We start from the raw sequence: 27,111 nt of genomic DNA, 5'->3' as shown, positions 1-27,111 counted from the left end.
GTATATACACTGCAGAATTTTTTTTTTAATGCAACTTCTGCCAAGGCAAAGTTGTAAACCTAGTGCATTATCACTGTGGATGAGTTAAGGATTTCATTTTTATTTTTATTAATTTTATATACATATATTTGTTTTCTTCTTACAAAATCTGAAATCTTACTCTGGATTTACACTGGGCAGTAAAATTAATCTCCCACCTAAAGACATTTGCAAACATCCATGCCTATGATGGGATTCAAAACTGCAGGCTTGTTGGTTAGAGAGTGGATATGCTAACTACTTCATGAACCAGGCTGGCAAGCATAAGTCTTTCATGTTCACACTTTATAAATCTTCTTTTTAAGCAGTTCTTTTTCCAACACCATGAATTCCAACACTTCAACAACAACAAAAAAATCTATAAAAAAACCATAACTAACATTATAGTAAACTTGGAAGAAATAGTTTATGGTGCATAGTTGCAGAAAGGAATTTTTCTAAGAATAACATTGTATTTATGAAGCTTGGATCAGAATTTTTCATTAGCTTGTTATAGCGAGAATAGATAATAGTATCCACCTTAAATGTCCAAACTATGCTCTACAAAATCCTTCCATCAAAATAGTAGTACTTGTGCATTGAGATTTTGATGTGCCATACCAGTGAATGCCTCCTTTTTTGATGATCTTTGTCTCAGAATTTCTTTTCCATTCCATTGCATTTTACTTTTTTAATTCTGATAATTACTTGGACCTCTAGGTTTTATCTCTGAAGCTTAATTTTCTGCAGTCAGTACAGCTGTCCAAATATTAAATTCAGATTCCATCTAGAAATATCTTCCTCTTTTCTTTTTCTTTTCTTCTCTTCTTTCTTTTTTGTTCCATTTACCTGTGATCAAATTGGAAGAAGTGCCAATATATTTATCAGTAACTTTATGCAAATTGTTTAACCAAGTACCAGAATACTAATAATCCTTGGCATTCTCCCAACACCCTTGACCTCTTCTTGACCAGTTCTAATTCCAAGTATACCATATGCTTGTTCTCTGCTCTCATAACTAATTCCATACTTTTCATACTAATTTCATGGTTTTCACACATTAATTTTTATATCCAGTCCAGTTTTCCTTAATAGTAAAGCCACTTTAAGAATCTTTAATTGTCTCCCTGTCATCCATGGTAGAGAGGCTGAGGCATTTGCTATCACTAATGATCTCATACAAATTGTTCATGCGCTAAAATTGTTTGTGATAATACACCACTATTGATCTGCTCCTCACTAATCATTCTTTTAAGTACACTGTCAATATTATTTGTGTCCTAGGTAATTCAGATCACAGTGTACTCTTGATTTCATCTCCTATGGGACAAAATTCACATATATATTCTCATCCACAATGTTGACTGGCAATTATAAGAATAATGTGGGATGAACTTTGTGATTTTTCTCTGCCTCATTTCCTTGGTCAGAGTTTTATTTTTTTTTTTATCCCTTATGGTTCAAGTACACGGCTTGGAAGGAAGCCATCAGACACTCCCCATGGGCAAGGTGTATCATGCCATGTAACAAGTCACATGTCTGTAGGAATATGATGCACCCAAGTCAGTGCAACTGTATCTGGGTGAAATATCTCAGAAAAAGGAACTGATGGAGTTTGAAAGAGGCACTATGACAGGATGCCATGTTTCAGGCCTATCTGTTTGGCAAATTGTTGATACATTAGGCCATTGCAGGTCAACAATCAGTTGACCTGCAATGCATATACTAAGATGAAAGTGCAGAGAGTCCACTGCAAGGGCTGTCTGCAGTGGACAACCCCCCACACACTCACCAAACATGAGCATAGGATGCTACACAGGATAATATGTAAACTGCATATTATTCTGAAATCATGGTAACATTCACTCCACTTTAAGTTATCCTTTACTAAGCCTTAGTTCTCCATGAATTACCAAGCATATCACAGCTGACTTTCATCAAAATCCTTTTCTGTTTGCTTATTAAATCTTATAACACTTGCAAGCAAATTATCAAATCCAAAACTGATTTTTGAAAGGGCCAAGTCTAATCCACAGTTTTGCTAATTGCAACAGAGGACACTACACTCTTCTTTCTTACTTGGCAAAATTTGCTCTACAGAAATTAATGCAGCTTCCAAAATATTTCAGGACTTCTGCTGTGTGATCATGAATTTTTATATTCGAATCATTCTTTGCTGGATTTCTGGTAATCTCATTATATACAATGCTAGTAAAACTGAATACTGTTTTTTTGAAAAAAAATTAGAATCTTTTCTTCCATTCTTGCTTTTGACAATATTGACATCTATGGAAAAAAGATAAGATGAGATTTCACTTCAAACTCTAACCTCCAGTCTGTCTTGAAATAAACATAGTACAGGTATTGTCAACTTACCAGATTTTTGTTCAAGGCATTACTTTATTTCCAAACAGTTACTATACAAATTGTAAGTCTGTCCAACCATCAAATGCTGTTTGAATGCATTTGGAGTGGTTCTCCTTAGAACTATATCCTTAAAAATACTTCATACTCAAGAACAGGAGAGAGCATTGAGATTGATTAGTGACCTGTCTCTTGCCAATTAACATCACTCTTTCACAATAATATTCTGTTTCTGCTACTTGCATTTCTACAAATATTTATTTGGTCACTGTTCATGAGAATTGGCATCATTCAACGCCAAACTCATAGAACAGAATTTTTTTATCATTTATTCCTTCTACTGGATATAGTCAACAGGTCTTCAAATCCAATATTCATAAGTTTCTTTTTTCTCTTCATCCATGGTACAAACGTACAGTAGATTGAACAGCTTCTTAAATATTAAAGCATTACTCTCTCATGGTGGAACCTTATGGAATCTTACCAATGAATGAACTAATGAAAAATGGCTATGAGTGTTAAAGTGTTTTTTTTTTGAGATCAGTATTAAAAGTATTCTAAATATAATCTCTATAGAAGTATCATAAAAGTCCACATCTACAGACTACAGTACCTGTCATGCCTTGTTGAACACATTCCACTCATCTACCACTCTCCATGTTTTTGTGAGTAAAGGAAAGAAAAATCTAATTTTCACTCCTTTACTCACAAAACCCATATATAATCTTCTAGGGATGACCTTCTTTTCCTAACATCCATTACTCTGTACAGTGTTTCCCCATCTTTAGTAAGAGGAGCCTATCTAATAGGATCCTCTCATTATGGTAAATATCTCCCAGTCATACACATACTGGCCGCTGAATTAGAAACCTTTATGCATCATAACATATTAATAACTGAATCATTTTTGATAATATAAATGTCTTTATTTCTAAAATTTTTGGCTAAGTTTCACAGCCATTGTCAATACAATTGTAGGAAAATGCAAAAAGAGAACAATTCAATTGAAAGCACGTGATATTATGTGCACTATTGGTTGCAGGAGAATGGCACCATCTGCATTAATAAATATACAAAATAACTTACAAGAAAATAAGTTAATAAATTATTTTTAAATATAAACAATAAATTAATTACACATTAAGGAACACACGAATGGTGAGTATTAGTCAGTATGATATCCCAAAATTGGGAAAGTTTTAGGCAAAATCGTTTTTGTTCAGGTTTGGGTTGTGAATGTGTGCTTCACAGTGTATAGTCTTTCCAGAAGAAAATAACTCTTGTGCAACACTTTGATTTTGTTCCACTGAATCCTGTATTCTGAATCCTTTATTATTGTAGATAAAGTGTGGCTCGCTAAACTGGATTTGTTGTGTTCTTTAAGTGAATTGTATTCCTGGTGTTCTTCAAGATGAATTTATGCAAAATGACCAGTTTGTCCATAATAAGTTGCAAGAGAAGGGAGTTCCAAAAACTCCAGGATAAGAAAGAGGAGGATATTTATTTTTAGGAGAGATAAGGAAGGTATTAAGTTTGCAGACTGGACAAAAAGAGAAGTCAATCTGTCGAAGAAGTCTTGCTATTTTTTTCTGACAGTCCTTTAACATATGGAATACAAATTCTGGTAATTTCTTCTTGAAGCAAGTTAAGGCCAAGGATTAGTTCCAAGGTAGATGATAAAGGAGAAGTTCCACATCAACACATCTGTACAAAATCTATTATTTACATGAAAAAACATCCAGAATACATTGTTCCAGAATTTGCATTCCATCGTTAAAGGACTTTTAGAAAAAATAGCAAGACTACTTTGACAAATTGACTTATAAGGCTCTTTCTGTCCAGTTCCAAATTTGATACCTTCCTTATCTCTCCTAAAGATAAATATCCTCCTCTTCCTTATCCTGGAATTTACAGAAATCCCCTCTCTTGTGCCTTACGTTATTATAGACAAATTGGTCATTCTGATAAAATTTATCTTGAAGAACATCAGGAATACATTTCATTTAAAGAACTCAACAAATCTGGTTTAGCAAGTCATGCATTATCTAAAAATATAGGATTCAAAATGCAGGACTATCACCCCAACCAGCCAGGACGTATATATATATCCAGATAAATTTGGATGTGATTCTGTAACACCTATTGAATAACATGGATAAGAAGTGCAAGTTGGTCTCACTATTTCATCCACCTCAGCCGGTAGAGAGGCTATACAAAGAAAGCTGTGAAGCATACAATCCCAAACCTGAACAAAAATGATTGTGTGAAACTATCTAAATTTTAGAAAGTTATACTAATACTCACCAATCATATGTTCTTTAGTTCATAATTTATTATTTATATTTAAAAATAATTCATTAACTGAATTATTTTATTGTAATTTATTTTGTATGTCTATTAATATTAGCACATGGAACTATTCTCCTGCAACTAATAGTACATATATCATGTTGAATTGAATTGTTGTTCTCTTTTTTGTGTTTTCCTATAATTGTATTGACAATGGCAATGAAACTTAGCCAAAAATTTTGCAAATAAAGACATTATTATTAACATCCTAAGACCCCATGGAGTCATAGACTCATCTAGAAGGTTTCTTTCATCATATAACACCAGGCAATGAATTCCAATCATTCACAACTCTCCATGCAAAAAACCTGCTTCTGACTCCCTTGCTCCTATACCCTCCTTATATAACTTCCAGGGATAACTTCTTCCCCAAATCTCCCACCATTTTATGAAAAACCTCTTCAACATTAATCGTATAGCAATCCCATACCAACTTGTACTTTCTATTGTTGAATCCTATTTCGTCTTAACCCATACTTTGGATCCGACATGTTTGTCACTACGATGTTCTTAAACAAAAAATAGGTTGCTAGTTGATTTCTAATCCAAATATAGAGAAAATTTGTATTTATTGACTGTGCCACTCTATATCTAAATTAGTCCAAGAATTGAAGTAAAACCAACTCTCAACTATTTCCCCTTAATATGTTATTATTATGTATACAGGCAGAGTTTATTTAACTTATTTAATTCACCCGCTTTGGTTCGAATATTTTATGAACGGTGTAGTAAAAGAGCTTCAGGCAAAATACAATTTAGATCAACAAAACAAACATTTAATTTAGGCTTACAATTTATACACTTTAGTTTAAATTACTGAATAAGGTATTATAAACATTTTAGCTCATCTGGTAATACAGTCATACTATCTCAGGCAATGGTTAATCTGTTGTCTGAAATACAACCTTCCCAAAGTTCATTTAACTATTTAATCAAGTTCAATGTCGTAAAGTTCCTTAGTGATCAATTACATTAATATCTCATAGTTAAGTTCCAAATACAATAAAAGGGCAGTAACATTTCTTCACAAGTATACCCTCTTAAATCCACAATCCAGCAAATCTCTGCAAAAAGTTACTGTTAATATAGGGATATTTTAGGAAGAAACACACACACATATCTCCGCATAGGAGTATCAAAAGTTGGATAATTCTTACCGGTAATCTTCCTTGTTCATCTACTTATATACAAACACCTTTTATAACTGTATTCACTTAAAACAATTAACAGCACTCATTAAAACAAATCTTCTTAGTAATAACTGAATAAATTAATAGTCACGATTCACATAGTTAAAGGTTCTTGCATGAAGCAAAACGCTTGTACTATCTTTGACATCACTTGACCAATTCAGTATTCTACTAATAACTCTTGAACTAAGATAACACACAGTAATTCTTTAACTTGAAGTTTTTACACACAATTGGATATACTTCCGACATTTAATTAATCTTTTAGGCACTATATCTCTTAACACAGCTATCGTTTAAATTCAACCTTGCTGCCTCTACTTATTCTCTTAGTTACTTCGTGCTAAGCTTCAAGTTTCCATGTGTCCCTGAAAAGTCGGTCCTGAATTTAAATGCCAACTAAAGTATAGCTAGTCATCAGTTGTCACCTTGCTATCTTCCATTGCTTTATTTGTTGTTCTACAACTTACTAGCTAACTCGCTCCTCGACTAGTAAACTTTAATTAGCTACTCGAGTGACTCGCTGTTATCGCACTCTGATTCCCCGAATGAATAGCTTTCTCCGCGTTCTTAGCTTATATATCCCTTCTTCCTGCCGAAATTATTCTCGTGCTCTCTTCAACTAAAATCCTTTCCAGCCCTTCAATACTAATCTGTCACGCACTGTTCTAAACTCGTACTAGTTATCTTACATATGTCTCCATGACAACCAAAACAAAATATAATAAAACTGAGGTATTGCACAACGTTATACCTCTACATATAGGAACAAATAAAGAATATTTACACTTCAATTAATACGCAGTTAAAATGTTGGATACAAATTCTTACAATATTAACATAGCAATAAATAAAATAAACTTAATAATATTTTAATACAGAGTCTTTTCACTATTAATACATATCCTTGATTAAATAATTAAATATCAAATAAACTTAAAGGTAGTAATATGAATATTAATTTATAAACAAGTGATTTACATTAAATAATAATTACAAGTTTAGCTTATGTGATGGAAGATCATGTTGGATTCTGAAGCAAATATTATTACTTAAATCTCCATATATTCAGAATCTAACACTATCATATCACTCCTCTTCCTCCTGCCCACCAGACTCTGCAAATTGCATCATCTCAACCTTTCTTCATATTCAACATTCAAGAGATCAGAAACTGTTTTGGTCAATTGATTCTAGACCCTCTCCAACATCTCTTCATCCTTTTGAAGACATGGTGACCAAATTTGTGCACAGTAATACATATGTGGCCTAATCAGAGTCTTATAAAATGAAATCAGATCCTCTTACTTCTACAAGTCAGCCTCTTCTGCATCATTGCCAGAATTCATTGTGTTGTCCTCAGAATTTTGGCAATATGTCCTCTAAATTTGAGATCCTTCTCACCATCCCCCAAGATCTATTTGCTCCACCTCCAACAATATATCCACACCAAGAGTAAATTCTACACCCCATCTTTGTTTCCTAAATTTTAAAACCTTACATTTTGCAACATTGAAGTGGCATCCCCACTCAATTGCTATTGATTTGTCCCAACTTTGCATCATCTTCCAACAACTGTATGTCCCCATTCAAATATTCCCCAGTATAATTAACGTATAGGTTAACAGCATTGGTCCTAAAACAGACCCCTGAGGCACACTACTAGTGACTTTCCTCTTCTGGGATATTGCTTCCCCATACACAAATTGTTTATAGCTATTAGACAGCCAATCTACAATTCAATGCACTAGTCTAATATCCAACCTCACCTGCTTTAGTTTGACTATCAACTTATGTGACAATCTATCAAAAGTCTTTGCAAAGTCTAAGTATACTAATATCTATCCATCTCCCACATCCAATGCTGCTGTCACCTTATTGTAATAAGTAAGTAGATTACTAAAACATGACCTCCCTTTAGCAAATCCATACTGTCCATCAAAGATAATACCATCATTGTCAACCCAATTCTGGATCCTGATTTTCACAAGCTTTTTCAACACTTTAAGAGATTTCCTATAATTTGATGCTTGAATTCTGTCACTTCCTTTATGAAGTAGTACAATCTTGCCTGCCTTCCACTTCTTTGGAACTTGACCCAATGTGAGACCCATAATAAACAAATATTTCAAGGCAGATGTCACTGCTTGGCACATTCCTTCAAAATACAGTGATATATCATCATGTTCCACAGCCTTATTAAGTTTATTCAATTCCCCATATACAGGCATACAAACAAATCAACCCTTCAGAACACACATAATTCAGAGACAAAAAAATACTAGTTGTGGTGGGTAGTAGATGGCGTTGATGTAGATGATTGGTAGTAGAGATTCGGTGTAGTGGTGGAGATGGAGAGTTGTACAGTGGGTGTCCTCCCGCAATGAGTCTTCGGACTCCTTGGAGGTGTCAGGAATAATAATAATATACCTCTCCTTACTACAGTTCAGTCTTTCCTCATCATCTACTGCTCTCAAACTCTCCAAAGACCTTTATTAACTGATCATTAAATATCTCAATTATATCCTCCACAGCAGTTGTCTTTGCACCATTTTCTCCAATCAATGGTAGCCTACCATAATCATTCTTCTTTTTGCTGGCTACATATTGAAAGAACTCCATAGGATTTTTTTTTTGGCTTTGTTAGCTAATACCAGCATTGAACTTATGCTACCCTTACCAACTCAGTCACCTTCCTTGCCTGTTTTATGTATTATTCATGGAATTTATTACCACTCCTCTTATGTTGCTGCCATAATGTCTTTTTTGGTATTGCAAGCTTAATCTCTTTATTCATCCATTTCACATTTGCCTTATTTCACCTTCTGACCTTGTGAGTATATTTAGATATCACTTCTACTGGATAGTTCTTGAATATCATCCAAGCAGCATTGAGCTCCTTTCCACCCAACTTCTCATTCTATGCCAAAGATGCACACTCTCTCTCCTGAGCTTCTCATAATCACCAGCCTTGTAGTTCCACATATACCTTTTCCTCACAGTAGTCCTGACATGGTTGGCAACCATCCAAGTAATCACTTCATGGTCACTCTCACCAACTTGAAGATTTGACACCTCATTTATAATAATAATCTCTGATTAGATGATCAAATCCGAGATCTTCAATCCTCATGTGCCTTCTGTCACATACTGCTTCAGGTAGTTGTCCCTCAAAAACTCATTTACTAATTAACTGAGACAACTCGTGATGAGTTGCCCCAGTCCTGAAACTACTTCAGGTGCAAACTTTGTATGCTTACACTTGGATAAAGGATAAAATCCAATATATAATTAGTAGCATAGCCAAGTGAAAAAAACTTCCATAACTCATTTACTTTACTTCTGGGTGCTATCTCATCATCGCAATTTATATTGCTGTAATTAAAAAAAATTTTTTTTTTTTTTTACTAATTCGCTTATACATTTCCTGGTCATGATTCTCCACATTACCAGGTCTATAGCAACATCCAATGAATATTTCATTCTATTCACCCCTAACACCATACTGCCTCAAAACTGCTACTGCTATTTCCCCTTTGCATCTCTGTTTAAATTAACATAAGTGATTCCGTTATTAATATGTTATGATGAATTCTTCCTCTTATATCTCAATATTTAGAACAAAATCTTTATGCAGTGTGTGTATGCAAAATACTTGGTCACATGCTTCATTATGTGTTCTAGGCAATTATTTAAGAATGCTTCTGATTAGTTCCGTCAGTAGTGTTGATCACAAAAATAAAGGATCTTTCAGTGTTCGATAAAGGGCTTATTGTGGGTGTCTGTCTGGAGCCCTGATTTTGAAAACAGTAGAGCTGACTGGTTTCTTGAAAGGTCAGATATCTAGGATGTTTAATCAATGGTAAAATAACTCTTATTCCTTGTCTAAGGTGTGTAACTGTGATCCTAAGATGGTCTGTCAAGAACAAGATTGTCATTGTCTGAGAAGGCTATACATAAAAACAGAACTTCCTGTGTGCAGCAATTAACTGAAGTATTTGATGAAGGCTGTTCCTGACACATCTCACTAAAGTATGCATAGGCAGTATCTGTTAGCAGTCACATGCCTATACAGAAACCACTGCTTTTTGCAATGAACCAGAAAGTTTAGTTTGTTTACAGTGGTGTAAGGAATAGTGCGACTGGACACTGGATAAATGTTGTGTGGTCCAATGAGTCATGGTACACCATGTGCTGTATCAATGGTAGGCAGAGAGTTTGACAGGAGCTCCCATGAAGCAATGACCCTAGCTTGCCTTGTAAACAAAACTCAAGGTTCTGTTGATACAGAATGGTTTCCCAGTATTGCTGGAAGGTCAGGTATTCTTCAAGGAATATCTGAACATTGCTGATCAAGCCCATCCTGCAATGTTCACATTTTATCCAGCAGGTAATGGTTGTTTCATGGACGACAGTGTCCATCATGCAAGAATTGTTAAGCAGTGATTCAGTGAGCATAACGTCAACCATCTTCCCTGGCCACCACAAAGTCTGGATCTGAACCCTATTGAGAATGTATGGGACACGTTAGAAAAATAGATCTGGGAGCAAAGTTCTCTTCCTTCAAATCTGAGCCAGTTAAATTATACTGTCTGGTGGATGCTTCATATGTTGTAGATGCAATCCATCACCTTGTGGAATCTATGCCAAACTGCAAATGTGCTGTAATTTGTGTTATAGGAGGTCCAACATGGTATTAAATAAAAGTTTCTAATTCAACAGTCAGTATGTGTATCTCCACTCTGCTTCCTACTGCCAAGCACATCACCTCATTCTTGCCTCTGTTTCCTTATTCCATGTAATCAGATCTGTGCACAGAAATCCAAATGTGATCTGATTAGGGATATACAGTAGTACCCTCACCTCATATACATTAATATTCCTTCCTACTTTATCAAGTACATCTAAACATTCTGTGTTTACTTACAATAAATACAGAAGTCCCTTTACTTCCTCTGGTAGTTTTCTTTCATATGCTCATTTCTTTTTCCTGATCATTATGTCAGTTTTATGATAACTTTCAACTTTTGGAATGCTTCCTGAAATCCATATCTGCCCCCCCCCCCCAAATAAAACTTGTTTCTATCTCCTGGAATATAGTACACATACCAATCACTGAATTAGAAACTTTGCACAAATCATTGGTTTCCATATATAGGCATGTGACTGCCAATACTGATTGTCTTCAATTCCCTGCATGTAATTTGGTGAGATGTGTTGGGAACAGCCTTCATTAAATGCTTCAGACAGGAAATTCTGCTTGTCCACACAAGCTTTCTCAGACAATGGCAATCTCGTTCCCAACTGATTGTTTTAGGACTATAGTTATGTTTCTTAGACAAGCAATGCTGTTTATTTTTCCAGTGATTAAACACTCTGGATATCTCACTTTTTTGAGAAAACAGTCAGCTCTGCTGTTTTCAAAATCGTGGCTCCAGCCAGATGTGAACCCACAATAAGCCTTTTTCGAACTCTGAAAGATTCTTTGTTTTTCCCATTGGGATCACCACTATTGACAATTACTGAGCAGCAGCATTTGTAAATAGTTGCCTAGAACATGACCAAGTATTTTGCATATATGCTGTGTGATATTTACATACACCTGCATGAAGGATTCTAATTCAGTGGCTAGTATATATGTACATCTCATGGCATTGTTGAACTCTACATACAGCACCTGCTTATAGAAGCAGCACTTTTTGCTGCTACTCTCTGCAATCTATTGAATAGTTCCTCTCAAACTCTGAACTTATATTATGGATATATAAACTATAGTTCAGCATTTGAAAGGAGCTATTCAATTGATGGTAGATGATTATAAATTGGTGCAACACTACTCCTGGAATAATAGAATTCTCAGAAGACCCCATCCCCTACACACATACAGAGGCTTTTATCAGTTAGTTATCCCTGTATCTAAGTTTATAATAGATTATCCAACCTCTCAATTTCAGGTAATTTGCAATGCATTATGCTCTTAAATGACTATGCAGAACTCAGAAAATGTGTAAATGCATTTCTTTTACCAGTACATAGCTATCATCACTAAGATTACTAAAACAAGATAATCCTTTAATAAAAACCCATCCTTCCTTCTTGAGAGTATGGGTTTGTTCAATAATTAGAAAACTAAACTGGTTTTATAAATCCAATTTTATGTTCTGTCTCCTCTCTCAAAACAACTGGATACACAAACTGGCTTGTTATTTTTTACTACTTACATGAATGTTTGCTTCCTTATTCAGTGACACTATCTTTCCTTACCTTCTATTCTTGAGACTGTTCCTCTTTCCAGACTTCTTGACTTTTAACCAAATCAAGGCAGTGTTACTGTGTTACTACCTTTGCACATTTCCTTAATACATGTGGACACATCCTGTCCAGTCCCACAGTCTTAGGTAAATTAGATGTTAACATGAAGTTTACTTGAATTCCAAAAACTATGTATTCATTTCTTCTTTCTCTCCATCCTCAAGACTATTCCCTTCCCCAGTGTTAAATGCACTCACAACATACTCTCTGAGAATTTCTGTTATATATCGCATTCTATTAGGTCAGTAAGTATTGCTTGTGAGCTATCTCTAGCAACCGAAAGAATCTTTCTTCTCTCTTGTGCCTTATGCAGTTGATAACTGTTCTCCTTATACCTCTTCCATAATATTTTCTTACTTTGAAGCAAATGCTTAATTTCATGGTTCTATTTCTAACTGTATGAGCACAGCCTAGTATTGCCATCAGCAACTTATCTCAAACCAAGTAGCAAACTATCGATTGCCCTTTCCTTCAATTTTTTATACCACTGTAAGTTGCCATTTCCTCAGTTTGTCATAGTCCTGTACTCTGAAGTTCCCCACACTTTCAGTGAAATGTTCACCTGCCTAGCAACCTTTCAAATAAAAAAGTGATTGCATTCACTGACTGATGGCAATATGGTGACTTCTGTCATCCTTATGAAATGTTATTACAAAATTCAACACCCATGTTGCCTCTGTCATGTTTTGTGTTAGGTAGTGATCATTATCCTTACTCGCATACTGTTTTCTGCTTCTGTTTGATGCTTCGATAGTAGTCACTCTTACTTGTCATCTATCTGTCATTTACCAAACCTGCCTTTCTAAACATTTCACAATTACTTCCTTCCACTTTTCTACCTGTAGCAGCACCTCTCTAAATAATTTATATTCCTGCTTGCATCACAACCATTATTACTAGTTCTTTCTTCATCCCCTGCTTAGGAACACAACTCTTCTGAAATGATCATCACCTTATCCCCTTTCTATCCTTTGTCTTCTCACAAAATTGATGTACCACTGCATTGTATTCCTGTCAGTACATCATGTCAGCCAGTCACATCTGAATTGGTCCTTTGTATATTTATTTGAACAACAGACATGCTTCAATGTCATTTGTTTTAAAATTGTCTGCTGTTTCCTTTGATGTGCTTATAACAAAATCTGAAAACCAGTTTAACTTTTGATAGAAAACTCCACAACCACTGAAATATATATGCTGGCTCTCATCATCTTTAGAGTCGAATGCTAGGCATTTTAAAAATTCTAAAACATGTGGTTGCTAGTCTGGCTGACCGAGTGCTATCATGTCCTCTCCTCAACCAACAGGTTGTGGGTTTGAATCCCAGAACAAGTGTTTATGATTGTCTTTGGGTGGGAAAGGTCTGAGACCTTTTCCTGGGATGAAGCCACATCATCACTTACTCGAGGCCTGAAGTGGCCCCCAATGTTGGATAATGGCCACTTCAGGCTTCCATGTTTGGTGCCTTCTGGAGCAGTGTTTTCAGATTATGTAAAAAATTTTAAAGTACAAAAATTATTATGCGATGCCTCCAAGAACTCATCATGGAAGGGTGCTCCACACAACACAACCCCACTGTCTGCATTGCTTAATGCTCCATCATATTTCCTTACAATATAATTACATTTAACAGTAACACATGATGCCATCTAATGCCCACTATCAATATTTTTCTACTGCTAATTATGTGTGTTGTTCTTGTTGATTTGTCTGTATATGGGATGAAAAACTTTGTTGCCTCCATATGATATAAGCTAATTCATCTTCAATTTAAAAAGCTCACATTGAGAGGATGCATGAAGAATATAAGACACAGGCCAGAAGAGTGACTAGTGTGGTAAGGAAAGCGAAACTGGAATATGAGAGGAGATTGGCCCTAAGATCCAAAGAAAATCCTAGGGATTTTTTTAGCTATGTGGCCAGTAGGAGTAGAAATGACTGTGGAAGAATGATATTGTGGGATAAAAATGGGAATAGAGTGACTGATGCAGAGGACATAGTGGAATTGTTCAATGAACACTTTACTGGAGTATTTCATCCAAGAGGAGTCAGTTTTAATGCTAGAGGAATAGGGCTGGTTCGAGGTTTAGAGGTACAGGAGGAGAGTGTGTTTCATATACTGAGTACTCTGGATGTCAGTAAAGCTGTGGGACTGGATGATATTTCATCACGAGTTTTGAGAGAATCTGCTAGGGAACTGACAGTGCCTTTAACCTGGCTTTTCAATGAAAGTCTGGCTTTCGGCAAAGGTGCCCAGGGAATGGAAGGAAGGTAAGATAGTGCCATTGCATAGGGGTGGTAACAGACTGGAAGTGTCTAATTATAGACCAGTCTGTGTGTCATCAGTAGTTAAGATTTTGGAGAAAATAGTGAGGGACCGTATACAGCATTGGGCAGATGAGGGTAATGTTATCTGTGAGAATCAACATGGATTTGTGAAAGGATGCTCTTGTTTTAGTAATATGCTAGCCTTTTATAATAAAGTTACAAGAACATTCGATGAGGGAAAGGCATATACTGCAATTTTCTTAGACTTAGCAAAAGGCATTTGACAGGGTGCCACATGATAAGCTGATATTTAAGTTGCAGCACATGGGTCTGGATGTCAGATTGGTCAACTGGATTCAGGATTGGCTGTCTGATAGGTATCAGAGAGTTGTGTCTGGTGGAGCAGTTTCAAGGAGGCAGAGGGTTACAAGTGGGGTTTCACAGGGCTCAGTACTAGGACCTATATTGTTTAACCTTTATATCAATGACATTGCCAGTGTATTGCAAGGGGATATTCAGTTGTTTGCAGATGATGCGAAGCTGGGAAGGATTATTAGTAATAGTGCAGATGTGGTAGCACTGCAAGAGGATTTGAATAAGCTAGATAGATGGGCAAATGACTGGGGGTCTCGGTTTAATGCAGCAAAATGTTAAGGTCTTGAAGTTTGGGAAACATCGATGGGATGCTGTATACTCTATGGGAGGAGTTATACTGGAGGAAGTAGGGGAGACGAGATCTGGGGTTGATCATTGATAGAAACCTGAAGTTTAGGGGACATATTGCAAAGGTGGTGAAGGTAACACAGAGGATTGCTGCAATTATGAGAAGGACACTGACCTGCAGAGATAAGAGGGTTATCATTCCGTTGTATAAGTCTCTGATCAGACCACACTTGGACTATTGTTCTCAGATTTGGTCCTCAATTTGAAGGGGATAAATTAACTGTGGAAAGGATACAAAGATGGTTTCAGGACTGTACAAGGATAGTTATGAGGATTGGCTGAGGGAATGTGGACTGCAGAGTTTGGTGGATAGAAGGAGAGATGATATGATTGAGACTTTTAAACTATTGAGAGGTGGTTACAGGATTGACACTGGGGAGTTCTTTCGCTTGGTTGAAGCGGGAAGGAGTGATGACAAGAGGCCATCCCTGGAAGTTACGAAAGGAAACCGTGAGCAAGAGGGTGAGGAGTGGTTTCTTTGCGTGGAGGGTGGTTGAACCGTGGAATGCATTGCCTGATGGAGTGGTGAGAGCCAGAACGGTCAATGAGTTTAAGGAGTGGTATGATAGACTTTGTGTTTCTTAGGGGGGGACCTCCCCTCGATGAGTTTTTTGGCTCCATGGAGGCCTGAATAATAATAATAATAAGGTTCCTCTTCTCACGAGGAGAATCAAACTCAGGTCTTTACAGTCGAGTGCAATATCCTGTCATTCTCCATTTTTTTTTTTTTTTTTTTTGTGACTTCCATCCACAAAAAGTTGTAAACCATGTAGTACATCAGTACTGTGATTGGGCTATGGATTTTTTTAAAATTAATTTTTGTAAATTGTTTTGCATTTTTTAAAATTCATTTTACCTGGTCTAGAAATTTTGCTCTGGAGACCAAACACGGAACTTTTCAAGCCACTTCAGGTCTCTAGTAAGAAAAGTGGAGGTCTCACACCAGGTGATGAAATTCATCTTCCACCTAAACAAATGTACTATGGAGGCACTACATATGATTATATAAAATTACTTATAATTGCATAGATAAAAAATTAACAAGATTAATGAAAACAGGAAAAAAAATTCTCTTTCTCCTCTTCCCAAATGTCATGAAAAACAGAAGCACAATGGGGTGCAGTTTCTCTACTCTGTAAGAAAGGTTTCTGTGCACATTGCAGCAATACCTGAAGAATGGGACATTGAAATAACTTTTAAATCAATCTGTTTAGATTATATTTATTTGTGCTGTAGATTCACCACTCTTGATTTTTTTTTTTTTTAAAAATGGTCATGGATTATATGAAATCACATGCAGTTGCGATGTAAAAGTTCGATGCAGCAGAAATTTTTGTCAGCCTAGCGTATCGACCTTTTACCGAAGGTCAAACTTAGAGAAAGTGTAAATAAATATGTTTATTGTGTTATCTCTTGGGCTGTATATATTCTATAAATAACACAAACAGGAATTCGTTTACTCCTTTCAAAAACAAACTATGTAAAATTGAAAATGCCAACAGCAACACTGAGCAGTCGGGAAGCCGTTTGATTCCTGTCTGCATAGTCAGTTGCAGGTGGCCTTCAAGGTCAGAGCAGAAAGGAACGAGTGGAATCAAACAGGAGTTCCGCAGGCCGACGAAGAGGATAGCGGTGAAAGTTCGGGAAACTAGCTATCACGTGATATTGTAAGGGGGATCCAAAACTAAGCCCAAGGCATGGAATATGAGAGAGATATAAGTGAGGAATTGGGGAGTGATAGGAATCGACACCCAGAGAGATAGTCACCTAGTGAGTGAACCAGGAGGAGTTGCTGCCGAGATGCGGAGAGAATCTGATGGAAGGAATCCAGAGGTCGATCTGCCATAAAGCCGTTTGAGTCTAAAAGCATGGATGTCCCGAGGCGAATATGGAAGGAAACAAAATGTCCAGATGCTATTCCGCTCCTACAGAGTCTGTGAAAAGCCGACAATCATAATCTCGCCTGAGTTTTCAACACCGGAAAGTTGTCCCTTGCACCCTGCTTGCTGACCTTATGAAGCCACTGGTACTCCGTGAACTTCGAGGTTAAGGATCCTAAAACCCGGAGTGAAAAATAGGAACATCAGATGCCGTGACTGATAGAAATAGCCGATGCATCAATAGAAGAACATTTCACGTGAGTGTGATATCGTAACGTTATAAGTTACGTGTGCTGTAAGAAAGATATAATAACTGACTGTTGAGATTTATAGGATAGCCAGAGAATAACTAATGCACTTTTTGTCATAGGAATTAATAGTTATGTGTAGAGCAGAGTATAGCTAATTCCTGAAGAGTTATATGGGTTTTAAGAGTGGTCTGTAACTTGTAAATAGTTAAATCTGTGTTTTGATATAATTGATAGATTAATGTATATGTTCTGATAATATGGATACAGTTTAAACTAAGGTACTAAAATTCATGTGATAAATTAAGTAACATAAAATAACTGAGTGACTGGAAAGGATTGACATGTATTTTATTAAATCAGGGTATTTGCTATTAATATCTTGTTATTGTTGTGATACCAGAGGATTTGACGTGTGAGATATTAGCTTAGAAAAGTTTTATCAATTAACGGAATAATCAGAAGGATGTTTGCTATAAGAGGTATTTAGATAAACTGCATGAATTTGATTGACTTGAGATTTAACAGAGGAGAGTTCCTCTGTACCTTTTTGTATTGTCTATTTCTTGCTTAGCATTCATTAAGTAAGTCCTTTGAATTTTTACAAAAATTTGTTGACTGATCTTATTTCATCGCAATGCATTGATCTGAAATAAACCGAGCCTGTAAGCGGGTAATCACTAGAATCATATTAGAGAAAGATGCCACTACTGTTAAGACCTTTTTGAGATTTTGAAAATTGGTTAAATCATAGTCTGCCATAAGTTTCCATAATTTCTTGTACCAATCTTGGGACATGGAGGCACAGTCAGAAATTAATATAAATCCATGGTTCTCAGGTATAAGAAGTACTGAATCACTGAAGGTAGTATATGTGAAGGGACCACGAGTGAATTGTAAGAAAAAGAGTATGAATAGAAAGGAAACGATACAACGAAGACCAATAAAATATTACAGCGACATACTATGCTTTGCTTGGACCTGGAGGTATGTTATGAAAAGAAAAAAAAAACATTGCAAAATCACAAACATATGTGATAAGACAATGAGAAAATAAATATATTTATTTATTTAGTTGATAAAGTTATATATGTAATTATCTACACAAATAGCTTATGCTTTCTGGAACATCATCCATCCTAATTAGAAATTTTGGCCTTTTGGTTTTGAATTCTTACTGTCCTTGCTATTGATTAGCTCACTTCATCAGATTGCTGAATAATCAAGATGTCTAGCTCTTACTTTGCAATAGGATGGGAGGGGGAAGAGATTTATATGCAAACACTTTGTTACTGATGAGTGTATTTCTGTTTTTTTTCCTAACTTTCAAATGATCAAATATAATAGTAATATTATACAACTGTTTATTTTTCTTGTAAACAGGAACAAACGGAGGAGTATCGTTTATTGGTATTATTCTCAGTGCCTTGGGAGGAACTGTAGTGGGAGTGGCATATTATTTATCTCTTGAATTATCTGATAAAGAGAGCAGTAATTGTTCTCAGTTGTTTCTGTTGGTTGTGCTTGCAACTTTTGCTGGTTTCTTTGGTTCTCTGGTTGATTCATTTCTTGGGGCCACCATACAGTATTCAGGTATGTATTATATCAGTTTAAATGCCATATGAATAATTATTAGTAATTGTATTTCATTAAATGAAAACCAATATGGATTCCTTTTTATATTAAAATAATCAGAATTTTATTCTACGAAAACAACAGAGTAAACTATTCCTCTCTTTACCTCACCTTCTATCCAGATATGTGACAATGCAAAATTGCTGTAACTTCCACTGGCAGTTGAATTCACTCATATCATTGTTAATCACACTCAACTCCTAGAGATAGATCCCTTATTTTTCCCTATCACATACCAGTACTTGAAATTTTCTATTATATTATCGATCCTCATATTCAATGTTTTGGAATCCTGATATCTTGGTTACACAACTGTATTCTGCTATTTTTTATGTTACTCCCACCAGAGGCTATTTGTTAACCTATAGTACATATTGTACAATGGGTGGGTTAGGGATTTTTTTTCTATTTTTTATCAAGTTTATATATTTTTTGTATTTTGTATTTGTATTTTTTTACACAGTCCGTAAACTGTGTAAAAAATAGTAATTGTTTTTAATTACTATTTAAAATAATTTGCAGTCTAGAGGCAAAACACAGAACACTTTCAAGCCACTTGAGGTTTGCAATAAGCAGGGTGGGAGTTTCATACTAGACAATGAACCATCTAAAGACATCCATGTCCATGACTGGGTTCATCCCCACAACCTCTGGGTTGGAGAGCAGGTATATTAGCCACTCAGCCAACCAGGCCAGCAACTCATCCTTTAATTCAGATATAGTCGTAATATGACTTTCCTCTGTGTTGTTCTCTCCACCTTGCAACATCATCCTCTGTCTTGAAGTGATGATGGATCTCTAGCCTCATTGTTTCTTAGAACAAGATCTCATTAATGTAATATGTCCTCCATAATGCAATATTTGGTAAAGTTATGTATTCTGGTAACCATTATCATTTATCCATAGAAAACACTAGTCTGTCCTCTTGTAGGCATTCTATGGAATTATTTCTTATCATTTCCAACTTTGTATCATCAGTAAACAAATGGATATCTCTCTTCAAGCATTTACCTGTAGCATTAAACAGGATTTTACTTGGGGGTATAGCCAATACAGCACTCTGCTGGTTATCATAATTCTCTTTGATGCTTTTATTTTTATGGCTATTTTTGCCTGCTTTTGTTTAGGAGTGACCCTTTTTTTTTTAAAATCATTGGCTTTTTACTCAAGAATTCTTAGGGCATTACAGATGTGTTTTAGAGACAAATATATGCAGAATAATAGAGGAAGAAAATCTGTATATACCTTGTTTGGATGTTGTGGTTTGGTTGTCTTCGTTCTGTGATGTGCATACTTCTGCTGTGAGCTGTTAAAAGGGAAGGGGGGGTTGGAAAAGGGGGAGGGGGTTGAGGCAAAGTGGGAGAATTAACTTGAAAAAACCTAGGTTTTTTTAAAATAATATACGCGTTATTTTTAAGGGTGCTTTTTTTTTTTGAGGAAGGGTTTATGGAAAAAAGGGGCTGGGGAGAGAGTTAACGGGGTGCGAGCCATTTCGAGTGTGTGCCATTGTCAGAACATCTTGGGATAAGTGTAAGCTATGTTATGTCGGCTTGGTGTTTCTGCCTTTGAAGTGCTTGTGTTATCACCTATTGGTCGGAGTTGTGACCTAATTTTTATGTTGTGGAGCTTCCAACACTCGAAGAATATGTAGGGTCGGTAGACAATGAGTTTTCGTCACATTTTATGGCTATCATTTACGATATTCTAAGCATTGTTTCGTTGTCTTGTCTGCCTATTATTATGGCTTTGTCGATTTGCGGGGTATGTTTCTGTTCAAGGGCATGAACTGATATTTCTGTTTTCCCTGTACTTTGTATTCTATTTATCTTTTTGATGTTGGGTTTTTTTAGTGTTATGTTTTTTTATGTTCTTTTTGTCTGATAGGAATTGTGTGTCCTGTTTCTCCTATATATGGTATGTTGCAAGTACAATAAATCTGGTATACTCCAGGGTGGGCTGGTGGAGGGAGTGGGTCTTTGGATGAGTTGAATAAGCTTTTTAATTTTGCAGGAGGTTTAAAGGTGGCTTTGAGGTTGTATTTTCGTAGTACTCTGTTTATTTTGTCTGATGTTCCTTTAATGTAGGGAATGGTTATGGTTTTACTGTAGTCTGCTTTGTCTTTGTTTTTTTTTAAGGTTTTGTAGAGAATTTTGTTAATAGTGTTTTGGCTGTATCCATTTTTTTGGAAAGTATTAACACATTCATTGCCAAGCTGAAAATTGGCATTTCGTGTGGTGGCCAAATTTTTTTTATTTTTTTATTTAGTTTTTATTGTGCTCAAAATAAGTTAAATATATTATTTATATGCTTTTATTATTATTTACATAGGATTTATGTACTCTAAATATCTATTACGCGATATCGCGTGATATGTAATTCGGTCAAATAAACAAGACAATGGCTGGCGGCCATCCCCACTCCACGAAAGTCGATCCCTTCCCTAGTGGCCAATATAAATATTACGCGCCGTCCACGCGATAACGCATGATCGGCCATTTGGTGAGAACTCGCATCATGCGATATCGCGTGATTGGCAATGAACGCGTTAAAGATGATTTTAAAATTGTCTTTTAGTGCCTGTTCATTGGAACAGATCGTCTGTGCCCTGTTTTTTAGTGTGTTGATGACACCTAGTTTTTATGTTGTGTTGTGGTAGGAGTTTGTGTATATTGTCCCGTATGTGTCGGTTTCCGGTAAACAGTGAAGGAAAGATTGCCAAAGAGAAGACGTGTGACAAGTGTATCATCCAGAAATGGAAGTATGTTGTATTTTTCAATTTCGATTGTGAATTGTATGCGTTTGTGTTGTTTATTTAGGTGGCTAAGGAATGTGTCTAATGTCTGGCGGCCATGGGACCAGATCGCGAAAACATCGTCAACGTATCTAAGCCAGACTTTGGGTTTTAAAGGGGAGGAACCTAAGGCAAGTTGCTCAAAATGTACCATGTAAAAGTTAGCAATAGGTGAGGATAATGGCGAGCCCATGGCTGTGCTTTCTTTTTGTAAGTAGAAGGCATTTTGCCATATAAAATAACCGGACCGTAATACATGCACAAAGAGCACCGTGATATCTGGAGGGAATTTGTTCCCTCCAGATGTAGGAGAAGTATTGTGTCATTGATTGGGACATTCGTGAAGAGGGCAGAGATGTCAAAACTGACTAATAAATCATCTTTTTCTAATGTGAAGTCTTTGATGGTGTTTATGAAGTGTTGTGCGTTTTTGATATAGGAGGGGGAATGACCTACCAACTCCTTGAGTGTTGCCACTAATTTTTTGGCCAAGTGATACATTGGGCTATCAATTCCATCAATTATAGGTCTTAACGGTGTGTTTTCTTTGTGAATTTTCGGTAGCCCGTAAATTCTTGGGGAGCGTGCGTAGTGAGGAAATAGTTTTTTGATCATATCTTCGGGCCAAGTGGAAACTGACATATACAGGACAATATATACACATAAACTCCTACCACCACCCAACACAAAAACTAGATGTCATCAACACACTAAAAAACAGGGCACAGACGATATGTTCAAACGAACAGGCACTAAAAGACAAATTTAAAATTATCTTTAATACTTTCCAAAAAAAAAGCAGATACAGCCAAAACACTATTAACAAAATTTTCTACAAAACCTCAATAAAAAACAAAGACAAACCAGACTACAGTAAAACTATAACCATTCCCTACATTAAAGGAACATCAGACAAAATAAACAGAGTACTACAAAAATACAACCTCAAAGCCACCTTTAAACTCCTGCAAAATTAAAAAGCTTACTCAACTCATCCAAAGACCTATTCCCTCCACTAGCCCACCTTGGAGTATACCGGATTTATTGTACTTGCAACATACCATATATAGGAGAAACAGGATGCACAATTCCTATCAGACAAAAAGAACATAAACGACACATTAAATATAATAGTTATGGTGAAGCTGGCCTTTCTGATCATGCTCTGTGAACACCTTACATAGAATTGACTGGAAAAGCACTAGTTGTCTACATCACCAAAACATGGTATGAATGGAAATTTAAGGAAGCATGTGAGATTATTATCAACCATCCCAATCTGAACAATAATGATGGCCTAAAAATCCCAAACATATGGAAGGTATATGTTCAACCCACGGAACGTTCCTCACTAAGAACAACTATAAACAGGACTGTAGAAAATCCAGTATCTTAAAAGCAAAAATATCATTGTTTCTGAAAGAAAACCATCTGAAAGAATGTTTATTCCTGTCATCGTAAATAGAATTTAGCTATTTAAAAAATAAATTTTTTTTTTTAAATTTTTTTTTCCACTAAAGGTCATGCCAGTAGAATAACATCTGATCAAATCATTGTTTCTTTAGCTTACAGTTAATAATGTAACTCAGCTTGTCTTGTATATTGATGTATGCTACAGATGATGAGCTTGATGTGAAAATCGAAATGTCGGGATAATAAAAAAGTTTTTTTTAACACGGTTGTAAATTCCATAAATTTTTAAAATGAATGCTGATCACCATGTAACTCTAAAAGAAAGGATTTAATTGTGATTATTTTCAAGCAGTTTTTATTTAATCTTTAACGTAGTTTCAATTATTATTGTCAGTGATTTTTAAGCGTGTCAGTTATGGATCATTGATTGAAAAGGAACGGTTAAAAAACCAAAACTTGATGTGGATCATAACCCATCGCCAAGTATTTCTCAACCCGTGTTTGCAGCTACGAGTACACCTACACTGGGAGATAGTAGAAAGGCATGTGCCTCAGGTACTACACAGAAGAAAAGGAAATACTGTGAAGAGTATATTAAATATGGGTTTTCGTTTGTATGGGATGATGACTGTCCTAACCCTTTGTGTGTGGGGAAGTATTATCCAACGGTTGCATGAAACCCTCTCTACTCATGCAACATTTAGAAACTAAACATCCTATGTATAAAAACAAAGAAATACATTATTTTCAGCACTTAGAAAAGCATCCAAATGTAACTTCATACAAGATGACAGGAAAGCAAATCAATAAGAATGCAGTTGAGGCTTCCTACTGTATTGCTTATCGCATAGCTAAATGTGATAAAAACCACATTATAGCTGAAGATTTAATTTCTCCTTGTATTAAGGATGCCATTTTTTGTATGTTTGGGGAAGAACATGTTCTCAAAATCGATACTATCTCTTTTTCAAACAATACAATGTCTCAAAGAATTCAGGATATGTCTGATGATGTTAAAGCTGCAGTAGTAGATAGAATTAAAAAAAGGTAAATTCATTTCCATCCAGGTCGATGAAAATGTATATGTTTGCTAATTTATCTATTTTGCTCATCAGGTACTTGACAGAAAATGAAATTGAGGAAAACTGTTGCTTTCAGTCTGTTGATTGAAAATCTGTTTCAATCAACAAAAAAAATTTTTTGTTGATTGAAACAACAAAAAAATTGTTGTTTCAATCAATTTCATTTTCTGAAATTGATTGAAAATCTGTCAATGTTACCCATTGACAGACTGTACCATAGGCGAAGATATTTTCAATGTGATCGATGGTTATTTCAGTGAAAAGGACATTAGTTGGTCAAATTGTTGTAGTGTATGCACTGATGGAGCCAAGTCTATGTCACGTTGTTTTATAGGCCTACGCAGACGAGTTAAAGAAGTAGCTCCCCATGTACTATGGAGTCACGGCTGCATTCATAGACAAACTCTTGCATCCAAGCCTATTCCTAGTGAACTGAAAGACGTTCTTGATGAGGCTGTAAAAGTTGTAAATTTTATTAAGTCACCACGAAACGTGTTTAAAGTGCTGTGTGAAGAAATCAACAGCCTTCACAACACATTACTTTTGCATACAGAGGTAAGGTGGCTATCTTGCGGTATAGTACTTACATGGCTGTTTGAACTTAGACACGAAGTCCAGGTTTCTTTTTGAAGACCGTTTCTGTCTTGCTCCAAAGTTTCATGACAGTGATTGGCTTCAAAGTCTTGCATATTTATCAGATATTTTTCTAGAAATAAACAAACTCAGCTTGGGACTTCAAAACAGCTCAATCACTATATTCAAAGTAACCGACAAAATTGAGTCATTGATTATAAAAAATTGGACTTTTGGAAAGAGCGTATTGAAAGAGTTCAGCCTGAGGTTTTTGAAACTCTGCAAAACTTCTTATCTGAGAATGACTTGCACCTATCCCAAAATGTGAAAGAGAATATTTTAAGTCACTTGGAAGGTATCAAAATGTCCTTTTATAAGTACTTCCCTCAACATGGAAAAGAAAACAATTGGATTGCAGATCCCTTCAATGAAGAATTCTTCAAAGAAGCTAAACTATCAATCAATGAAAAAGAGCAGTTAATCGAACTTTCAACCGATTCTTCTTTAAATTCTGATTTTAAAAGAAAGCATGTTATTACCTTCTGGATAGATGTCAGTGAGGAATGTGAACAGCTCAGTGAGAAGGCACTCAAATACCTCTTGCCATTTACTAATACTGAAGGAGAGAACTTTTTCTTCTTACACCTTCATAAAAATAAGTACCGCAACAAGCTTAATGCAAGTCCGGATTTAAGACTGTATCTTGCATCTTTTGAGCCTGATTTCAAGAAATTAAGTGCTTCAAAGCAAGCTCAATGATCTCACCAACAATGTTTCATTTGGCTAGTAATCTGTATACCAATTATTACAGACTTTTCAGATAACACAAGTATTGTTAATAATAATAAATCAAAAGTTTGTTAAATACTTGATCATCATTATTGATATGTAACATGAATCTATACCTATTTCTGTGTTACGAATATTGTAAAATTAAATCTGTGGTTTATACTTTTAGTGTAGTAATTTTCCTTTCCCAACTTATTACCTCATTTTCCACATTTTACATTTAGATAGGGACTGAACAAAAGTGTCAGTATTTAAAAACAGCTATTTTAAAAACAAGGGTTACAATTTATAGAAATGAGTTTAAAAGGGGTACACAAGTGGAAAAAGGTTGGAAACAACTGGTCTATAGTATGCTGCAGGGTACCTGGTACACTCTGAGTAAATCCAGAGGTTGTAGCTGGTCTTTGGGGGAGTGGATAAGGGTTGCTAGCTTATTTAAGATCTTGGCCACCTTTTCTGAGATGCCACGAATATAGGTGATAGTGATGGATTTGCTGTAATTTGTGTTTGGACGGCAGGAAGGTGGGGGAGTAAGCTTTATTAAAATTATTTTTATTTGGTGGGAGGTGTAGCCATTGGCCAAAAAGGTGTTTATCATGTGGGCGAGCTCTGTGTTGAGTGCAATGTTATCTGAGCAAATTAATTTCACCTAGTGGAAGTTTTTATAGTTCCAAATTGTTTTATAGACTGTGAAGGTCAGAGATCCATTTGGTTGTCTTGTAACTGGAGTGTCTAGAAAGGGCAGACTGTTGTTAGTTTCTATTTCTCTTGTGAATTGAATCTTTAGATGTTGGCTACTCAAATGGGATAGGAAAGTGTGTAAGGTATCCCAGCCATACAGCCAAATTGCAAACATATCATTCAAATAGTGGGTTTAAGGGGGGGGGGATTTAATGCATTCTTTTCAAATGTTTTCACGAAAAAGTTAGCCAAGGGGGGGAAATAAAAGGAGTGCCTATGAGTGTACCATTGATTTGTTTGTAGAATTTTCCTTGCCAAACAAAATAGCTGTTCATAGTGAACTAAAACAGGGCTGAGATATCGGGATGAAATTCTGCTTGGATAAGTGCCAAGGTGTCCTTAAGTTTTAATGTCTTTTCCCTATTCACATTTGTGAATAAGGAGAAGACATTGAAACTGATTAAGTCAGTGTTGTGGACTGCAAAGTCTTATAAACTGAACTTAAAATGGGCTGAGTTCTTGATATGTGTCAGAGTATTGCCAGTATTACAAGAAAGCACTTTGGCTGATGTTTAGGTAATTTGTAGATGGGTGAGTCTATTTACAAACTACCTGAACATCAGTACCATCTACAATTGGGTGTAGAGGAACATCCACTTTATGGATATTTGAAAGTCCATAAATAAATATGGGAGGTGGGGGGGGGGAGGGTTTGGAATTTTAGGATTTTAGTTTGTTGGTCACATCTGCTGGCCAGGAAATAACATTTTTAGCATTCATTTCAGATAAATTATG

At 35.8% G+C, this 27,111-nt stretch overlaps 1 protein-coding gene across 1 annotated transcript in view; it reads left to right on the top strand.

Moving 5' to 3' along the window:
• The window catches only part of LOC150094581 (transmembrane protein 19-like), a 195,796-nt gene that overhangs the window by 149,757 nt on the left and 18,928 nt on the right, over positions 1 to 27,111 (top strand). Inside the window, exon 5 of the mRNA XM_090412037.1 lies at positions 18,736 to 18,945. Coding sequence (XP_090268163.1) covers positions 18,736 to 18,945 — 210 coding nt within the window. The remainder of the gene's footprint in view (positions 1 to 18,735; positions 18,946 to 27,111) is intronic.

This window comes from Typopeltis vanoorti, chromosome 22 (genome assembly GCF_054136105.1).
Source record: "Typopeltis vanoorti isolate ZY-2024b chromosome 22, IOZ_Tvanoo_1.0, whole genome shotgun sequence".
Classification (NCBI taxonomy): Eukaryota; Metazoa; Arthropoda; class Arachnida; order Uropygi; family Thelyphonidae; genus Typopeltis; species Typopeltis vanoorti.
Note: the sequence above shows the minus strand (reverse complement) of the source record. Positions and strands in the feature narration are given on the sequence as shown.